This window comes from Microtus pennsylvanicus, chromosome 1, assembly GCF_037038515.1.
Source record: "Microtus pennsylvanicus isolate mMicPen1 chromosome 1, mMicPen1.hap1, whole genome shotgun sequence".
Classification (NCBI taxonomy): Eukaryota; Metazoa; Chordata; class Mammalia; order Rodentia; family Cricetidae; genus Microtus; species Microtus pennsylvanicus.
In genome coordinates, this window is record NC_134579.1 from 101,608,964 (window position 1) to 101,630,118 (window position 21,155).

General features: G+C 48.7%; 1 protein-coding gene across 1 annotated transcript; it reads right to left on the reverse strand.

Moving 5' to 3' along the window:
* Nucleotides 1–5,572: 5,572 nt before the first annotated feature.
* Mdh2 (malate dehydrogenase 2) lies at nt 5,573–20,914 on the reverse strand. The gene is made up of 9 exons (XM_075976784.1): nt 20,728–20,914; nt 14,505–14,673; nt 13,496–13,579; nt 11,072–11,181; nt 9,794–9,919; nt 8,582–8,659; nt 6,649–6,748; nt 6,222–6,373; nt 5,573–5,876 (listed from the first exon to the last, which is right to left on the reverse strand). Exons 1-9 carry the CDS (start codon nt 20,791–20,793, stop codon nt 5,745–5,747), a joined length of 1,017 nt encoding a protein of 338 aa, XP_075832899.1. The 5' UTR covers nt 20,794–20,914; the 3' UTR covers nt 5,573–5,744.
* Between the last annotated feature and the right edge of the window lie 241 nt (nt 20,915–21,155).

Below are 21,155 nucleotides of genomic sequence, written 5' to 3' on the forward strand. Positions count from 1 at the left end.
TTACAGAGGACTCAGGATAGATTCCCAGCACGCACATGGCAGCTTACAATCACCTGTTACTTCAGTCCTAGGGGATCCAGTGCTCTCTTCTGCCTCTGTGGGCACTGCACACTCATGGTGTCCATACATACAACATGCAGGCAAAGCACTCATATACACATGAAATCAAAATATAATCTTTTAAAGAATTTAATAAAGCTGGACACAATGGCACACCCCAGCACTCAGGAGACTAGAGTAGAAGGATCATGGTTTTAGGGTAACCTGGGCTACATAGTGAGACCCTGCCTCAAAATATAAAACTAAGGGAGGGAGACTGGAGAGGTGGCTTAGTGGTTGAGAGCATTTATTAGTACTCTTGCAGAGGACCTGAGTTCAGCTCCCAGTGCTCACATCAGAAAGCTCACAGCCACCTGAAACTCTAGCTCCAGGGGATCTGTCGCCCCCTTCTGGACTCCAGGGAGATCTGCACACACATGCACACTCCACGCCCTGCAACATACATATAATTAAAAATGAAATCAAATCTTTTATTTTAAATGGGTACCAGAAGCGTTTAGGTACCGATCAAAGGACTTAGGGACCCTCATGCTGCTGCCAGGAGTTACCCCTTTACTAAATGGGGCTTTAGGGGAGATCTACAGGCAGTGGCTTCAGACAGAGCAGCCACAGATGACTAGCAGGTTATGGTGTGACTATCTCACCAATAGGTCAGCTGTCCTGGTGTAACTATCTTCAAGAGGGTCTCCACCTTTGCCATCTGGTGCAGCCTGCCCCGTGGTGACCCCATTAGACGCCATAGTCCAGAATGAAGAGGATGAGAAAGAGAATGTGTTCTAGTCAATTGGCTTTGGTTAGATGTTTGCCCTCAAGCAATGGGGGTCCCCTGCTCTCGAACACTCACAGAGAGAAAGGAGACAGTAGCCTCTCTTTAAAAAAGATTTAATTATTTTTATATGTGTGTGTGTGTGTGTGTGTGTGTGTGTGTATGCCTGCATAAGGTTATGTGCATCACAAGAGTGCAGTAGCCCCCAGAGGCCACAAGAGGGCGTCAGATCCCTTGGAACTGGAGCTCAATCAGTGGTAATCTGCCCTACATGGGTGCTGGAAACGGAACTCAGGTCCTCTGGAAGAGCAGTAAGTTGTTTTAACTGGTGAGCCATCTCTCCACTCAACAAAAGCCTTTTACAGTGGGATATATATCTCCCTCTGCAGAAGGCTGCAGGGCAGGCCCGAGTGCCATCCCCCAATCCCATCCCCGCCCACCCAGTAGCTTTCTCCTATCCTGGGTTTGAATCTCAGCCCCCCTCTCTCCTTTGGATGTCATCAGTGTCCTTGTCCAGGGCATCAGAGACAAGAGAAACCCAAGGTTAGTCTGGCCTCCCCCTACAAACCTGCAATAGAGACTCGGAGCTTTGCTTTGCAATTTGTGAGGCTCTTTCTTTGACCCTCCCTTTATTGTTCGTTCTGACTCTGTCTGGTAACTGTCTCCTCCCTCCCGCCTGGATGAGCCAAGACCAGACAGCACTGCTAGCCTGATTTGGCTCTGGAATGCTAATCTCACTTCAGAGTGACCTAGCCTTGCCAGGAAGCTAGGCGCATCGGCCTCTCTTGCCCTCTTCTGGCCACAGAGGGAACTGCAGCGTCTTGACCTAGAAGCCTGGGTTAGGTACTCACTGCTTTCCCACGCCTCATTACACTGCTTTCCCTTTCATTTTCTAGCGCGACTGTGGCTCCTTCCCTACTCCGGCAATCTTCTGCGACTCATTTGTCCTTATCCGGGCTCCCCGCTCCTTGGTGCTGCTAAGGACTGGCTCTCGGCTTCACGTACTCGTTAACACTCTAACTGCCTCCTTCACCTTTCTTTCCTGGCTGTACGGGAGAGTTGGTCTGGGAGGGGGCCAACCTTGGGGTGGCAATGAGCAGCATGGAAAGGGGTGAGTCTGTATCTCTCAGTCCCTATTTCCACTCCCCTAAAAACCCACCAGCTGTGCTGGGAGATGGCTGGGTGGGTGAAGCGCATGTTACGTAAGAACGGAGGACCCGAGTTTGAAGGATGCACCACCTAAGCCAAAAGTGGCAATATGCCCTTGAAACCGCCACAGTGGGAAGACTGGGGGTCGGATGGAAATGGGGATTCCTGGCACTTGCTAACCAGCCAGCCAGGCTAAACAATCAGGGAGCTCTGGAGCCAGTGGAAGCCCAGGAGGGGCTGGAGGAATGGCCTAGCAGCTAGACGTACATACTCTTCTTAGAGAACGTCCAGTTAGCCCCCTCCCTGCCCAGCCCTGTTGACATACTGTTTCTTTGGTCTCCAGGATGAGAGCCACACCCTTCAGCTGGGTATGCCAGTCCTGCGGCTTCAAGGCATGTGCTCAGGACAGCTACGAACCCTAACACAAAATTGTAAAGTTACTTAAAACATTAAGATTAAAAAGAAAAAAAAAACCCTTGGTTAGGTTTGTGTTTGTGTGCATGTGTGTACAGGTGTGTGTACAGGTGTGTGCCCGTATGCGCACTCGTGTGTGGAGGTCAGCTTGAGATATTCCTCAGAACAGCTTGGCTGTCCGCACTGTTTCCGAGACAGTTCTCTTCACGGGCCTTCCCTTCACTGATCTGGCCAGGCTGGCTGGCCAGCGACTCCGGGATTATAAGCACACATCGCACCTGGATTTTTGTTTTGGTTTTGTTTTTTGAGACAGGACAGCTCTGGCTGTCCTGGAACTCGATTTGTAGACCAGGCTGGCACGAACTCACAAAGATCCATCTGCCTCTGCCTCCCAAGTACTGGGATTAAAGGCGTGCGCCACCACACTGGGTTCACACCTGGATTTTTTTGTGGTTCAGGAATTGAACTCAGGTTCTAATAATCATGCCTCTAACACTTTACTAACAGTAAAGTAAAGTAGTAACTTTTTTTTTATATCCATTTATTTATTATGTATACAACATTCTGTCAGTCTGCAGGCCAGAAGAGGGCACCAGACCCCATCACAGATGGTTGTGAGCCACCATGTGGTTGCTGGGAATTGAACTCAGGACCTTTGGAAGAGCAGGCAGTGCTCTTAACCTCTGAGCCATTTCTCCAGCCCCCGTAAAGTAGTAACTTTACTACGTCATTGTCTTGAGACAGTGGATCTCAGTGAATAGGAAGCTTGCTTTTGTCTAGGCTAGCTGGTCTGCAAGTTCTCGGGACCCCAGTCTACAATCTGGGGCTTACAGATATGCGCAGCCTTGCCCAGCTTGCTATATGGGTGTGTGGGAGGATTCGAACTCAGGTCCTTCCTCTTGCTTATACAGAATAAATGCTCTTACCCACTGAACCATCTCCCTCTTGAGGCTTTTGAGCATGAACTTTGTAGTTGGTAAGGCCATGTGTGTCTCAGGGTCAGAAGTTTAAAAGTCGCTCCTTTGGCAGCTTGAAATACTGAGCCAGCCCAGCGCTCTTCTCCATGTGAGAAGCCAGGGAAGACCCACGACTCTTGCTCCCACCTGGGACTGTTTTCTCTGGCACCCTGTGGTCCTGGCTCTTCACCTGCATTTTTCCTGCTAATTCTCAGACCAGGAGCCAACATGAGCATGGTGATATACACCTGTGGCCTCAGCACCAGAAAACTGCAGCAGAATTTTGACATCAACTTGGACTACATAGTGAGACTCAAAAAGCCACCAGCTAGTGGCCATGAAGCTAATTTTCCTCCTAGTTCCATTCTGCCATGGATTTACTTAAAGTGTAAAGTTTAATGCGGGTGATTTTCTTTTCTTCTCCCCTTAGTTAAGACAGTCTCTGTATGCACCCCTGGCTGTCCTACAAGTATGTAGACCAGGCTGGCTTCCAACTTGGACATCCACCTGCCTTTCCTGGGATCAAGGCATGCACCACCACCGCCTGGCTACAATTTCTGTTTCTAATTGTACATAAGTTCATTAAGTTGTATGGACTTTGGGTCTAGTTAATTTTTGGTTTGTGATGTTTTTATTATAAGATTTTTTAAAAATATTTATACATACAAGACTAACCAGGATGAGAATCTTGAGTTTGATCCCCACTATCTACCTCTCATATGTATGTGTATATATATATATACACACACACACATATGTATTTCCTGGAGATAACGGATAGTGGGTAAGAACCCAGTCTGCTTTCCCAAGGGGCCCTCCACAAGGCAGTCCTAGAATATGATGAGCAGTTAACAGCCACATCCAAGACATCACTTGGCCTGCCTCTTAGAACCAGCCTGTCAGGTGAATGCAAGGATCCTATCCAACAGCACATGCTGCCCAAAAAGGCTGTAGTGTCACATACAGAATGGGTCAGAAATGGCAGTGAGCTTTGGTTTTCTCTCCTGGAGCAGGGCACTTATGTAGGCCAGGCTGACCATGAACTCATGGCAGTCCTCAGACCTTTTATTTTTTGGTGGAGTTAGGAACTGAACCTGTTCCAGTCTTTCTGTTGCTATGACAAACACCGTGACCAGAACCACCTCAGGGAAGCAAAGGGTTTGTGGCTCACACTTCCAGGTCACAGCCCATCGTTGAGGGAAGTCAAGGCAGGAACTTGACAACCAGGCTGGCTGCTATTCCACACTGCATTACAGATCAAGGAACTCACTTCACACTTCCAAACAAGGGCAGGGAGCCTGCTTACTCTGTCAGATTTTTTTTTTTAATATTATTTATTATGTATACAATGTTCTGACTGTATGTCTGCAGGCCAGAAGAGGGCACCAGACCTCATTCCAGGTGGTTGTGAGCCACCATGTTGTTGCTGGGACTTGAACTCAGGACCTTTGGAAGAGCAGGCAATGCTCTTAACCCTTGAGCCATCTCTCCAGCCCCACCGTGAGTTTTCCTATACAGCCCAGGGTCACCTGCCCAGGTAATGCATAATCCATAGTGGGCAGGGCTGCTCTATACCAACTTAGAACCAAGACAAGGCTTTACAGGCACACTTGCAGGTGCATCTAACCAGGGAAACCGAATAGAAAAGATCCCTTTTCAGGTGACTCTAGGCTGTGTCAAATTGATGGCTGAACTAAGCATGACAGAACCTAAGGTCTGGGACATGCTAGGAAGCATTCTAGCCCAAAGCCCTAAGCCCACACGAAGGAAGCTCAGGCTAGTGCTCTATTGCTGAGCTCCAACCCCACTGCTCCAATATTCGGAGACAGGGTCTCCCTCAGCTGCCTGCAATTGCTCTCAACTGTAGTGCATGCAGGTCTTGATTTCATATCCTCCTGCCTCATCTTCTACAGTAGCTGGGATCATAGGCATGCACTATCAGGTTTGGCTTAGACTTCCTTGAAGCTTCAGAGTTCTCTGCCTAACACGTGAACAGACCGTAGCTCTTAGTATTATTATTATATTATTATCATTCTGCGACATGGGTTCTCCATGTAGCCTCAGCTGGCTTGTAATTCAGTATGTAGATCAGTCTGGTCTTGAAATCAGTGATTCTATCTCTCTTCTTGAAAGCTGGGGTTAAAGGTGTGGACCATCATGCCCAGCCAGACTACTTCTGATTCACAGTGTGGTAATGAGGCCCTGGAGCAAGCTGATGGAGACCGTGAAAAAGACAATCAGTCTGCTTTATTGTCATTATCAACAGACCAGCCACCATTGGGAAGGGATGCTGATGCTGGTACAACACCCACCATCAAAGCAAACTGAAGACCCTGCTGGCTTCAGTGACATGATGCTGAATAAGTTAGGGTGATATGGCTGCTTGGGACTTGAACTTCTCACTTCATGTTCTTGACAAAGTCCTCGCCTTTCTTGATGGAGGCTTTGAGCTCAGGGATGGCCTCGGCAATCATTTTCTCCTCAAAAGGAGTGATTTTGCCAATGCCCAGATTCTTCTCCAGGCCTTTTTTCTGGAAGAGAGGGAATACGTGAAACCAAGTTTCTAGCTTAGCTTGGTGGCACAGGCCTGAAATCCTAGCACCCAGGAGACTGAGGGCACAAGTGCTCTTTAGCTAAGACAAGCCCCCAGCCCCTCACTGCTGCTGGGCTCACTAAGCAGAGGCTTAGCTGCATCCCAGCCCAGGAGGGATCAGTTTCTTTCATCTGGCCTGGACAGCCATCTGTAGCTGTTACGTCCCCAAATTATAGCTGCACTGCCTGGTGACAGGCCCGGCTCTGCATCCTGAGACAATGACTCTCCCTTCCCCAAAGCCAACCAGGCACCAACCACAGCCTCGGTTACCCTGGATACGTACCCCCAACAGCAAGGGTGTGGAGAAGTAAGTGCACTCTGTCTCTTTGGACTGAACAAAAGAACACTCGACAACACCTTCCTTCCCGTTCATGGCATCCACAAGGGAGAAGACAAAACGGGCTCCAGCATACGCCATGGACAGAGTGGCAGAGCCTAGGAGAGAATGGTAGTCAGCACGGCCAGCACCAGACCCCAGAAAAGCACCCACACACCACAGCTCACGGTGGGAAACCTGGTCTGCACCTCTGCATTTCACTGTCTCCAACTCTAGAGCCGCCCTCATCCCAAAGAATCTCCGCTGCCTTCTAGAACCTTCTCCTGAGTGGGACACCCATTCCCTACCCAGAGATAAGCAGTCTTTCCCTGTAGTGCTAACATCCTGGCCCCAGTGTCAGAGTCCCCAGCCCCAGGGATGTGTGGAACTCCACCTGCTCCAGCCTTGGCCTTCACAACTTCCGTGCCAGCCTCCTGGATCCTCCCGGTGAGTGCAGTCAGCTGGTCTTGGGGAAAGTCAACTTTGGGGGTACACTGCAGGGCAAGCCAGGGACTGAGTAATTTTCTGGAACAATGACCCCCGCCCTTCCCAGGCTTGACCCAACCCCCACTCCACAGTGTGTTCCACCTCCCATCATGGCACCACTACAACCAGACTCAAAACAGTAGCGGGGACGGAACCCAGGGCCCCAATCATGCCAGACAGCAGTCCCCATCACTCAACCTCAGAGACCCCAATATCATTTCCTACTGACAAAAGCAAATTCACTTTTTTTTGGAGGCTTGGTTTGTAGTGAGCCGGACAGGAACGCCATTACAAGATGGCGCCGACATCCTGTCTTGTTGGAAATAAACAACTCCATATTTGGCTAAGCCTTTGAGAGCTGCGTGTTCCCCGCTTCCCGCATGCCTGGTGGATAGGGGTCCTTGGGCCTATCCCGATGCAGTCTGGTGTCAGCTGTTGGTGGCAGCCAATCACAGGGTGACCCGTGTGCCAATTCCCTATATAAGCAGCTGCTTTAGTGCTCTTGGGGCTCTCTCTCTCGTTTCCTGCCCCTCGCTTCCTGCTCTCCCTCAACCAAGGGCACTCCAGGAAAGTGTGATCTGAGAAGAATCCTCGTGTGGTGGTTGTTCTTTCTCGCTGGTCGAGAAGTCCGCCGCATTGGTTGAGACAGATCTTATGTATTTCCACATGGGACTGCCACCATGCCTGGCTCCCTTGCTTGTGTGTACACATGTATAATTTCCTGAGGCTCATGTCAGGGGTTTCCACCAATCACCCTCCAGCTTACCTTGAGACAGGGTCTCTCACTGAACCCAGATCCGACTCAGTCGGGTTGACTGCCTAGCAAGTCCCAGACACCCTTCTCTCTCCTCCTCAGCACTAGGATGACATCTTGCACCTGGCTTTTTTCTCACGGGTCTGGGAACCCAGCTCAGGTCCTCATGCTTGCACGGCAGGCACTCTGCTGACTGAGCCTCCTCTCTCTCACTTTTCAAGGGTTCTGCATTCTGAGCAGCACGCTCCATGGCTACACGCAGGCATGTGGATCCATCAGAAGACCAAGCGGCACCCGATTACGTCACTGCCACCTCTCCTCTAGTGTCCCCATTTATAACAAGTTCTCCCACCTCAAGTGACACTTGAGCTTGGAGAATCACTGTTTTAGATTTATATGTGTATGTGAACACCTTATGTGTGGGGAAGCCCATGGAAGCCAGAGGGCAGCAGATGCCTGGAGTTGGAGTTACAGGTGGTTGGTTGTAAGGTGCCCAAGTGCTTGTAACCACTGAGCCATATTTTCATCTCCATCCATGACATCGGATGGATGTCTTGTTCCCTCTCGCTTCACTTACTGTCATACATTTTAAAACAAAGTTCTATGCATAAGTACCAGAGACACGAGTCCTTGGCATGTCACATTCCGGGGCTACGGAGCTGATTTACAGATCTCATCCCACATGGTGCTAACTCTGTCACGATTCAACTATTTTGTTTTGTTCACCAAAGGGCTCGATATCGTCACTACACAGCTAATAACCCTGAATTCCTAATCCTCTTGCCTCCAGTTCCCAAAGTGGGGATTACAGCTGTGCACCTGTGGGGACCTGGCTTCCTACACTATCTTTGATCTCATGGGATCTCCAGTGTGCTGGAGCCAGCAGCTTCTGATTCCATCCAGTCCACAGGCTGTAGTCAGGAAGACACTAGACAATTGGGTTCCAGGCACGGCAGGAATCCCTCCACAATACACAGGCCAGTCCCATTTACCCCAGACTGTTTCAAGACCTTCAAGGCAGCCCTGAGTGTGATCTTAAAGCTTCCTGAGATCCACCCATCAGTCTCTCTCACAGCCACTCACATACCTGAGAGATCAAGGGGATGATGGTCTTCCCAGCATGGCCACCAATGACAGGCACGTTGACCCGAGCAGGATCCAAACCCTATTCACAAGGCAGGAAGACTGATTGTTAACAAGTTCTCTGAGTAGAAAACAAGTCACAGTCACCTAAAGTGTAGACTGGAAACCCAGAACGCTCAGAAACAAACCAGGATGACCCAGAGTCTGACCCTGGCTGTGCCTAGCACTTGGGCCCTATCCTATGATCAGTCACTGTGAGCAGGTGCAGAGAGGGACAGCTTGTGTAGGGGTCACCACATGCTCCTCTGTCACAAGGCCAGACTGTGTTGTCCACCCTTCTACCCACCTGACATCCTTGTGGAATCAGAGGACAGCAACAGTCATTCCTAGGACTGGAAATGTCCAAACAAGTACCCCCACATTCTGTTCCAGAGAAAGAGCTCCTCTCCCTCAAGTTCAAGAAATTAAAGTCATTCCACACCGGAGCTGGAAGGCAGAACACCAGGGCTCAAGCAGGTTGGGAAAGGCATCAGAACAGACACTGTCAAGAGTGCTTGCTGCTCTTACAGGGCACCAGAGTTTGGCTCCCAGCACCCACACAGCAGCTCACAACTGTCTGCATCTCCAGTTCCAGGAGGAACTGATGCTCTTCTCTGGACACCTAAGGACCTGTACTCACAATTCCACACAGACCCACATACAATTAAAAAAAATTTACGCCTACTCATATCTCTACGCATTAAAAAAATGAGTTGGGCATAGTCTAAGAGTGGAGAAGCTGGTGGGATAAGAATTCTTCAAGGTAAGCTACACGGGTAACCCAAGAAAAGAAAAGGAGGTAGGACTAGAAAGCCCGGATGATAGTCCAGATACTTTATGATTTCCGGAACTTTCTAAGTCCTTCTCACTGTGTGTAAGAACTCGCAGATAAATCTAGTTTTTCCAGGGCATGGTGAATGGGACAAATGGCTTCCATCCACGAGGGGATTAGAAAAAGTCTGAACCCTGATGCACTGGGAAGAGATCCAGGGCAGAGGGCATGCTAAGTCTGGGCCTATGGGGTTCACTGCCTGCTCCTACAGAAAACACTGAAGCCAGCTACAGAGACTGAAACCCCCAAGTCCATACCCCCATTATCTTCCATGCCTGCCTAGGAGCAAGGGTAGCTGAGCAGTTAAGAAAATAAGCAACTGAGAGACGCCCACAGGGCCCACACCTTCAGCTCCGCCACGAATGTGTTCGCTCTGACAATGTCAAGGGTTGTCACACCGAAGATCTTGTTGGGGTTGTACACGCCGTGCTTCTTGAAAACTTCTGCGGTGATGGGGATGGTAGAGTTAACCTGGGAAAACCATGAGACAGATGTCAGCTGAGGGTGGAGCCCAGCAACAGGGCCTGCCAATAACTGTAAGCCACCTACAAGGCAAGGTAGCCATGCCATGTGAACAAAGACACCCTTTACTGCAAGGACACTTGTTCCTTGACAGCCCTTCAGCCATCACCTTGGACACAGGAGGCGAATTCTTCTTCTGGGCTGAGGATGGCTAAGAACAGGTGAACAAGCTGCCTGACTCCCTAGAACCTGTAAAATTTATCTGTGTGACAGTGTGGTTTCAAAGAGAATGGCCCTCATACCCATACATGTTTGAATAGCTGGTCCCTAGTTAGCAGAACTGTTCGGGAGGGATTAGGAGGTGTGTCACCAATGGTAGATTTACACTAGCCTCAATCTCTCACTCAGCTATTGCAGCAGCACCATGACCGCCTGCCTGCCACACTCCCCACCATGATGAGCATGGACCAATCCTCTGAAACTGTAAACCAGTCCCCAATTAAATGATTTCTTTTATAAGCTGCCTTGGCTGTGTTGTTTCATTACAACAGAACAGTAACTAAGACAAATGGAAACTATACAACTACCTCATAAGGCGTGAAGACTGAATGACTTAATGCAATAGGGCAAGAGCTTAGGACACCACCCAGGCACAGAAATCAAACAGAATAAAATGGCAAGATTTATGTTGTGCACTTAATGTAACAGAGGAGAGGAGCCACAGGCTACCACAACCGCTGAAAGGAGTTATATAGGTGGGCAATTTGAACAAGGCATGCTGGTGCACCTGGAACCCCTCCATGCCAGTACCTGGGAGGCAGAAGTAGGACTGAGTTATGGGCCAACTTGAGCCCATAAGACCTTGCCCACACCCCTCCCATCCAAAAAGAGGAAGAGGAAGAGTAAAGAGAAAAAGAAGGTGGTGGAGGAGGAGAAAGAGAAAGGAGATGAGTATCCCAGGTGGGTAAAGTAAGATACAGAAAAGGTAGGTAACCTGCCTGAAGGAGAGTCAGTTCGAAGAGCCAGGTACGAGCTCTTGATTGGTGATAAAAGGCAGTTTTAGGATACATTCCAAGACCTCAACACCTCCAATGTGTGTATCTAGTACACACGTGACCAGCCCTGCCCCCTCCACCCCACCCCACCCCACCCCACACTCACCGGGTTGGCAATGATGCAGATCATGGCTTCAGGGCAGTGCTGGGCACAGGCGGCAGTCAAGGTGGCCACAATGGTAGCATTGGTGTTGAATAGGTCATCCCGCGTCATTCCTGGGATAGTCCAGGGTGAGAAAGCCACAAAGAAAATGACGAAATTTCAAAAAAAAAATTTTTTTTTTAAAGATTTCATTTATTTATTATGTATACAACATTCTGCCTCGATATATGCCCGCTTGCCAGAGGAGGGCGCAAGATCTCAATACAGATGGTTGTGGGCCACCATGTGGTTGCTGGGAATTGAACTCAGGACCTCTGGAAGAGCAGCCAGTGCTCTTAACCTCTGAGCCATCTCTCCAGCCCCCCCCAAAAAAATTTTTTTTTAAGATTATTTATTATATACAGTATTCTCAGTATTCTGTCTACAGGCCAGAAGAGGGCACCAGATCTCATTACAGATGGTTGTGAGCCACCATGTGGTTGCTGGGAACTGAACTCAGGACCTTTGGAAGAGCAGGCAGTGCTCTTAACCGCTGAGCCATCTCTCCAGCCCCTCAAAATTTTTTTATTACATTTTAACTTATTCTCTGTGTGTGTGTCAAAGGGCAACTCACAGAGTTGGCAGTCACCTTCCATTGTTGGGGACACTGAGGTCCTTATACTCACAGAGACACACTAAGAGAATCAGAAAACACAGGAGTGTCTCCTGAATGGAGTTCGTTTTTATAAACCAAATACCTGCATTCCATCCAGAAAGCTGGGTTTTATTAATGCCCTGGTGATCTTTTTGTTATCTGTGAAGGCAGACCTCACCCAACACCCCAGAACGATCATCCCAGACTTCCCTCTCTAGACCTTACCCATCCTTAGGGGAGATGTCACATGTACTTTATGGCCCACTGACCTCAACCCCCACTAGGTTCTAGGCCCTTTAGCTACAGAACCTGCTCTCACAGTCACACGTACTGTGTAAAAGAGTCTCCATGTAGTCACACCTTAAGATGTATTGTACACCTGGTATTGGACTGATAGTTGCCTGGAAATCTTTCCCCAAATTGTACTGGGTTTAAAATTTGCATTAGAGCCCCCAAAGTCTGATCCAGGCTGACGAAGTCAGTATGCACTGGGTTTTCATTCTCATTTCCTCATGGGGTTTGCTTCCCTGTCTGACACCTGCAGGGACAAAGTGAGACACACAACCCTTGGAGAAGGTAGGAAAAGTTTTTTTTTTTTTTAAATATTTATTTATTTATTATGTATACAATGTTCTGTCTGTATGCCTGCAGGCCAGAAGAGGGCACCAGACCCCATTACAGATGGTTGTGAGCCACCATGTGGTTGCTGGGAATTGAACTCAGGACCTTTGGAAGAGCAGGCAATGCTCTTAACCACTGAGCCATCTCTCCAGCCCCAGGAAAAGTTTTCTTTTTCTTTCTTTCTTTCTTTTTTTTAATAATGTAACATATGTGTGTTTTTTATTTATTTATTTATTTTTGATTTTCGAGACAGGGTTTCTCTGTAGCTTTTGGTTCCTGTCCTGGAACTAGCTCTTGTAGACCAGGCTAGCCTTGAACTCACAGAGATCCACCTGCCTCTGAGTGCTGGGATTAAAGGCGTGCGCCACCACCGCCCAGCAGGAAAAGTTTTCCTTAAATAGCAATTAGGAGTTAAGGAAACTCAGTCTTCTCATTGAAAATGGGTCATGACCCCTTCCCAAAGAAACAAAATATTTAGCTACGCCCTGAAACTTTACATGCACAGGAACTAAAGCAAAGAGAGCCCACGGAAAGGCACTAAAGGCACTGCTGTCAAAGTGGGTACCAGGGACTGAACTGTCAGGCTTGGTGCATGCACCTTTACTGCCACCTTGAAGGTCAATGCACATAGTTTGAAATAGGTACCAGGTGCTAACTGTTAAATTCAGCATGAACAGGGCTCCCATTTTAAGTAAATCTGTTTTACAGAGAAAACACTCCACTACGGCTAAAGACAGCAGAGTCTTGGGGTGTGCAGATAGAGTGAGTCGCTGGGGGTCATTAGAGGTTAGCAGGAGTCCTGAGGTGGAGTTGGGTGGAGGACAGGGCCCTCTAAACAGAGTGACATTTGCTGTCAACTTCAAGTTTTGTCACCAAGGGCAAGGAGGAAGTCTCTGGAGATCTTTGCAATGGGAGAGGAAGTAAATCCACACTTTAGCAGAAAGCCTTTCTCAGCCGGGGAGGGACACTTCAGGTAAGGTTTTTAAAATTTATTAAAAAAATGTATTTATATGTATGTGGTGGGTCTACTAAGCTGTAAGTGGGTGTTGTACTTGTTGAAGCTGGAGTTACAGGGATATGTGGGTGTTAGGACCTGAAATCAGGTTCTCGGATACTGACCTGAACAGCTGAGCCCTCTACCCCCCCACTCCAGGATGCTCCCCACCACACACCTGGCTTCCTGGGCACTCCGGCTGGGATCACCACCACATCACAACCTTTCAGGCAATCTGGTAGCTGATCAGGTCCAAGGTAGCCTAGGAGGAACACCCCATTAGAGCAATGTCACCTGTATGAGCCCAGGGAAGCCATCACATCTGAGGGGAGGGATCAAAAATGGTGGGTCCCATCTGTGAAATGACATCCCCTGTCTAAGGGGAAGAGCCCCTCTGAAGTGGACTCTACAGAAACCGGCAGGGATCCACCTGCATCACCACACCCCATTACTCTTACTATCTAGAGGAAGAGAGTCTATTTCTGAGGATTTCAGGTTTGTGACTGGGTCCAGATCTGCCTCTTTAAAATTATGTTGTACTATGTAGCCTAGGATACCAAACAGCTTGCCTTCCTGAGTGGTGGAGACTCAGACTCAACTCGGGAATTCTTGTATGCCAAGCAAGCACTCTACCAACTACTCTGAAGATCTTTCTACAAAGTCTTGCTATTTAGCCCAGGCTAACCTTGAACCCAGGACCCTTCTGCCTTATCCCCAAGGGCTGGGGTGACAGGTGGATATCACCATGCTCTGCTTCATACTTAGACAACAAATTTGTAATTATGGGGGGGGGGTCAACACAGCCCACCTGTGGAGGATAATTCTTGGGGAATTGATTCTCTCCTTCCACCACCTCCACGTGGGTTCTGGGGAGCAAAGGCAGGTCACCAGGCTTTTACAGCAAGGGCCCACTCACCCACAGAGCCATCTTGCCAGCCTCAGCTTTCTTCTTTTTTTGAGAAAGGGATTCTATGTGTAGCCCTGGCTGTCCTAGAACTCACGGAGATCCACCTGCCTCTGCCTCCTGGGTGCTGGGATTAAAGGTGTGTGCCACCATGCCCACCACCAGCAGCTCAGCCTCAGCCTTCTAAAAGACACCACTGCTTAAATGTTTGTAGGCTCAGGTCCACCACCTAAGACCCTGCTCTAGAACTCGGGCCCTGGCTCACTGCATGGCAGCCATGTACCTTTCACGTCTGCTCTGGTCTCGATGTGACTCAGATCCGCTGCCACACCAGGCGTGTGAGCGATATCGTAGAGGGTCAGACGACTCACTAGGGGGCTGTTCTTTAGGAGCAGAGAAAGGGGCTGCCCAATGCCCCCGGAAGCTCCCAGCACGGCTACTTTAGCATTGTTCTAGAAAGAAGCAGAGAGATATCACTTAAGATAGAATGGGGCTTATTCTTCTTTTTGGTTTTTTGAGACAGGGTTTCTCTGTGTAGCCCTGGCTGTCCTGGAACTAGCTCTGTAGACCAGGCTGGCCTCGAACTCACAGAGATCCGCCTGCCTCTGCCTCCCAAGTGCTGGGATTAAAGGTGTGCGCCACTACTGCCCGGCAGAATGGGGCTTCTTTAGAGGACAAGATGCCAAAGAATGAGGCAACAGCTGTATCGACCAGCAGCCTGTGGCGGAGCTGTGGACCTTCATCCCGCAGTCCAAGTTCAAGAGGAGAGAACCCAGGCCTGGAGATGGCAGGATACGAGGGCGATAAGAGGCAGCTCCACCCAGGTAGCCAGTTAGACTGATAACGGCCTTACCTTTGCTCTGTGGTTTATTCCTCTGTGCTCATAGGGGCTTGTTCCGGGATCCCTCACCCCACAGGGCCAAAGCCTCCCAAAGTACCCAGTAGCACCATGCATCACCGACACACATCCTCCTGTCTGTCCTTCCTTTCCCCTCTTCTGCTCCCCCACCACCACCACCATATGCTGCTTTTGAGGAACTGGGAATTGAACCACCAAGAGCTTCGTTCCTGTTAATTAAGTGTTCTACTGTATCTACCCTCAGGCCCTCTTCACCTGTACTTTAAACCATGTAAAGATTACTTATGGGCTGGCAAGATGACTCAGCAAATAAAGGTGTTTGCTGGCAAGTCTGAGGACCCGAGTTTGAGTCTCTGGACTCACAGAGTGGAAGAAGAGAATCAACTCCAAAAAAGCTGTTCTCTAACTTCATGCACACCTACATGTTAACAAACTTTAAAAATACAAAGATTACTTCTAACAATACAATGTAAATATGAAGATAATCGTGAATACAGTGTTATTCAGGGAAAAAAGCTCGCACATGTTCAGTATGTAATGTATTTTTGAAAGATTTTTATTATTTTTATTTATACCTGTATGTTATGTACATGTGTCTGTATGGATACATGCCATGTACGTGCATGTCCAAGACCAGAAGGGGACATCAGGTCTCTGAACTGTTAAAGACAGTTGTGGGCTGCTTAGTGTAGGTGCTAGGAACTGAATTCAGGTCCTCTGCAAGAGCAGCAACTGCTCTTAACCTCTGAGCCACCACTGCAGGCCGTATTTTTTCTTTGGTAGCATTTTCAGTCCAAGGCTGGCTGGACCTGTGGGTGGAGGTCACATGGATAGGCAGCAGGAAGTGTACATTGGACAGTAATTAATGGCTATCATAAGTAATAAATAATAATGGGCTTCAGTTATCAAAATCAAAGCCCAAGGTTAGGGTGTGGCTCAGTGACAGTGCTTGCCAAGCACGTATGAGGGGATCTGGGTTCCATCCCTGGTACTGAAAAAAAGAAAAAGGTGCATGTGAGCGGTGGGGTGGAGCACACACTCAGGAAAGCTGTTCCTCAGGAGGCAGAAGAATCCTGCGATAGATGGAGAGCAGCCTGGCCTGGCCTACGCAGGGAGGCCTGTCTCAAAAACAAATCTAACAGGGAACCAGTGCAGGAAGAACTTGGCCCCTCAGGTCCTGCCTGACGCAACCTGCTCCTGTCTCACCATCTCCCATCCTCCACTCCGGCACCGCCACGTTGCCTCCCTTAGCACACCTACATCATTTCACTGGACAGGGCAGCAACGGTTCCATCAAGGAAAGCACAAGGTAATCCCAAATGGGGAACAGAAGAAAACCATTTGCATGGTTTCTGTTTATTCTGTTGCTTTGAGTTCCCAGGCTGACCTGGAACTCACAGAGAAACTGGTCTGGGCTTACAGGTCTTATACCATGACATCTAGCTTAAAACCTGTTTTTCTGAAAAAGTAAGAAACAAAAACATAACAAGGAAAAATAAACCTTTTATCCAGGCAGTTGTGACACATGCCTATAATCCTAGCACTAAGGCGGCAGAGGCAGGAGGATCTCTGTGAGTTCGAGGCCAGCCTGGTCTACAAAGTGAGATCCAAGTCAGCCAGAGCTGTTATATAGAGAAACCCTGTGTAACGCCCCCAAATTTGCTGTTTTATTTTAACCTATAAAAATCTTAAGTGCTACCAAGAAAAAGAGCTAGTGTCCATGCTAGGGTCTTTAGGTGGATCTGCTCTGTATAATATTGATGGGAACCCAGTGAGGAAGGAGAGGACTTTCTCACTCTGTCCTATGCTGTGCACTGACGTACACCACAGCAACTTTGCCAGCATACACCAAACCTAGTCCCCAAGTAATGGATCTGCAAAAAAACACTATTTTATTATACTTCATTATCTACTTAGTAGACAACCCACTATGTGGGTCAAAGAATGGAGTAAACTCAGCTGACAAGCTTGGGGTCAAGCGCCTTTACCCTCTGAGCCATCCTGCCGACCCCAGTGGGATCTCTCCAAGCATTATCACATGGGTTCCTTCCAACCCCACTGGCCTTTACTGAGAGCCCAGAGTTCCATTCAACAGTTTACTGCTCAGCAACTATTCTGAAGATGGATAGATTGTAATTTCAGTCACGACCTTTGCGCTCAGAATGCAACTCTTTGTTTTCAACCCTCTACATCTGTGTTCCTACTACATGGACTCACATGTATATTAGAAATAGAAGCATTGAGGACCTTGGCTATATTTTATCATTCAGAGGGAGGATCCAAAGTCTAGAGACCAAACATACTTGGTTCTAGTTGTCTTTGGACTTACTCTACTGTTTTCTCAAAAGCTAAATGGACACCCAAATGGCATTTTTTTAAATTTTTGAATATGTTTTTTCTAAATCCATCCAAAGCTGAGCTACTGACCCTTCCTACTACCCTAAACCTGCTCTCCCTAAGTCTTTACATTCTTACCACTGAGCCACACCCCAGCCCCTCACTGGGGGATTCTAGGCAGGGGCTCTACCACTGAGCCACACCCCAGCCCCTCACTGGGGGATTCTAGGCAGATGCTCTACCACTGAGCCACGCCCCAGCCCCTCACTGGGGGATTCTAGGCAGATGCTCTACCACTGAGCCACACCCCAGCCCCTCACTGGGGGATTCTAGGCTGGTGCTCTACCACTGAGTCACACCCCAGCCCCTCACTGGGGGATTCTAGGCAGGTGCTCTACCACTAAGCCACACCCCAGCCCCTCACTGGGGGATTCTAGGCAGGGGCTCTATCACTGAGTGCCACCTCTAGCAAGCCCTTCCAGAACTCTTACTCATCTCAGTAGAAACCTTGGCATCACCCATGACTCCACCACTCTCCTTTATCATCAGTGAATTCAGTTAGCTCCACCAACTTTCACCACATCCACAGCTTACCCAGACACTGACTAGCAGACTGTCTCCCTCTGCCTAAGTAACTGCTCTGTTCAAAATGGTACTCCACCTTTGAGAAAATGCCCAAGTTGTACACGGCTTGCTGGGTTCTCTCTACCTCCCCCATATTCACAATCATTCCCGGCCTCCCTACCCCACATACTGGACTGCCAGTTACTGTCCATCTGCCCGAACCCTTTCTACATGTGATCTATGCTTTCTTCTGGCCTTCGCTGAAATGTCACATTCCCTGACGCTGGGCCTGCGCCTGAGATGGCTCAGCAAGTAAAAGCACTTGCTTCAAAAGTCCGAGGACATGAGTTCAATCTCTAATCTTCCCCACATGGTGGAGAGAATGGACTCCAGCAGTGTCCCACTCCCTCTACCATTCACACACACGCATGTGCGTGCACACACATACGCAAACACACACACTGCCCTTCCTTCCAATTAAAAATAAAACCTCAACTTCCTTCCTTGTCCACCCTTACTTGTTCTCTGGGGCTCCTTACTACGACACTTTATAACAGGAGACAACAGCATATCTACTACAGAACTCTGGGGCTGATGGGGCTGTTGCCAAGCTTGAATGACCTGAGTTCAAGTCATAGGACCTACATGTCAGAAGATGAAAACCATGTTGTCCTTGCCTCCACATGTGAACACGGTACACACACATGTGCACATTAATAATTTTTAAAATTTTAAATCAAAATACAGAATTCTGTACTTTTCTCAGGGCATAGATGCAATCACCAAAATTCAAATGGAAGCTGGGCACAGTGGCCCACACTTTTAGTCCTAGCACATAGGAAGTATACAGGCAGGTGGATCTCTAGTTTGAGAACAGCCAATCTACGTACAGAGGTCCAGCCCAGCCAAGGTTGCAGTGAGACTCTTTCTATAAACAAACAAACAAACAAACAAAAAAACCAAGCAAACAAACACAATTGGGCTGAACCTGGGTCTGTGGATCAGTGGTACAGAACTTGCTTAACAGGCTCGTCTGTGCGCCAACACACACCAGCACTCCATCACATTCTTTACCATCTCTGCTGAGCTAGCCCTGCTCTACTCCTGGGCATCCATCTTCATCTCTACCCTATCAATTTACTCCTCACCCAGCCCAGGTACCTTCTCATTCATCTTGTGAGACAGAGTCCTACTACATTAGCCAGGCACCTGCCTTGGATCCTGGGAACTAAACTCTGGTCCTCTGCTAGATTAGCAAGCACTTTTAACTGCTGAGCATCTCTTCCAGCCCCCTGTATCTTTATTTTTCAATGAATTAATTGAATGGGAAGCAGGAGACATGACCTAAACGACCGGAAATCTGGAGTCCCCTCAGATTATCAGTTTCCTTTTGGGTTATGGTAATTATTTCTGAAGCCTTGGTTGTATCGATTTTGCTAGAGATGTGTAAAGCCTCTGGGCATGATCCTGGGACTCCTTCATTGATTCTGGCATGCACTGGTTAAAGAACCACTGTCCAAGTAGAAGATGACTAAAAATAACTTAGCTGTCGGTGTCCAAGGCCAACTCTACCCACAGCAGGGATGATCCTCCAAGAATAATTTGTAAGGGAAAAAGGCTCTAGTGGAGGAGATGCTTTAGTGAGTGAGAGCCTAAGGAGCTGAGTTCAAATCCCCAGTTCTCCAGCTTGGCAGGTTCAGGCAAAGGCCTCATTCCAAAGAAATAAGGTCTAGAGCAGCGGTTCTCAACCTTCCCAATGCTGCAACCCTTCAAAATCAGTTCCTCATGTTGTGGTGGCCCTCAATCATAAAACTACTTTTGCTTCTACTTCATAACTATAATTTTTCTACTGTTATGCATGGTGATGTAAATATCTCACATGTGACCTCTGTGAACTGATCGTTTGATCCCCAGGCTGAGAACGGCTGATTGAGTGATGGAGTAGCGTACTTGATGTCCTTCTCTAGCCTCTGCACACATATGTGCACATACACATTTTTGAAAAACGAGGCATGGGGCTGGAGAAATAGTTCATCGGTTAAGAGCACAGGCTGCTCTTCCAGAGGACCCAGATTCAATTCCCAGCACCCACATAGCAGTTTTCAACTCTCTGTAACTCCAGGTCCAGGGAACCTGACATTTTCACACCAAAACACGTAAAAAGGAAATAAATTATTTCTTAAATAAAAAAAAGAAAGAAAGAAAGAAAGAAAAACGAGGGGTGACGGTGCGTGCCTTTATCCCCAGCACTGGAGAGGCGGAGGCGGATCTCTTCAAGACCAGCCTGGTCTAAATAAAATAATCTCATAGGGGAAAAGCCACGGACAGTTGTTGAATTTCAATCAATTCTGTTAAACTACTGTAACCTTGACTCCGTTCTCTATCCTGAGAGCTTCAGGATGCCAGTACTATATAGTTAATGTCATACGTTATTTCTACTACTCACGAATAACTCACATGGACGCTACAAGAAAATCAGTTATGTCGAAGCAATGCAGAGTTGCATATAATGCAATTTGCTTCCGGACTGAGAGCTTTGGCTTCTGAACCTACAGGAAACGCACACTTTAGGGGGAAACCTGGCCCGGTTCTGCTCCTCTCCCAGGTTTCCCACACAGGATGTCAGTCGGGACATGAGCTGGGAGGCCCTGATGTCCACGATGAGCTTTGCGGATTGAGAACCGGCGCGTTCCCGGGATGCACGCGCCGCCCCAGAGTTCCCTGCTAGGCTGAAAGCCCCTCGTACCTGGGCCGAAGTGCTAAAGCTGCGGCGGAGAGCGGCGCCGGCAGGCCGGGCGAGAGCAGACAGCATGGCTGGGGCGGGCGAGACACGGACCTGCAGACGAACTAGCTAACACTGGACAAGTGACTCCAACGACCTCCACTCTGCGCAGTGTCCGCCCGGCGTAGATCCACCTGATCTCGCGAGAGAAAAGCCAAAAGCGGGGCTCCGCTCCACCAAATATCGCGAGACAGGCTCGGCTAAGCGAAAGACCCGGCCCACTTCTGAGATCTCGCGAGAAAAGTCTGTCGTGTCCCCCCCCCCCCCCCCCCCCCCCCCCCCCCCGTCTCTCGTAAGGAATCCCCGCTGAACTCCGCCCATTGATAAGATCTCGCGAAAGAGGCTCGACTGTGCCTTGTCTGGTCCCCGTCTCCTCCCCGCCGACTTTGAGG

Coding starts and splice junctions, on each gene's coding strand:
- Mdh2 (XM_075976784.1), bottom strand. CDS start 20,793: ATGCTGTCTGCTCTCGCCCGGCCTGCCGGCGCCGCTCTCCGCCGCAGC. Junction 14,674..20,727: donor GCTTTAGCACTTCGGCCCAG/GTACGAGGGGCT, acceptor GCTTCTTTCTAG/AACAATGCTAAAGTAGCCGT. Junction 11,182..13,495: donor CGGAGTGCCCAGGAAGCCAG/GTGTGTGGTGGG, acceptor GGACTATCCCAG/GAATGACGCGGGATGACCTA.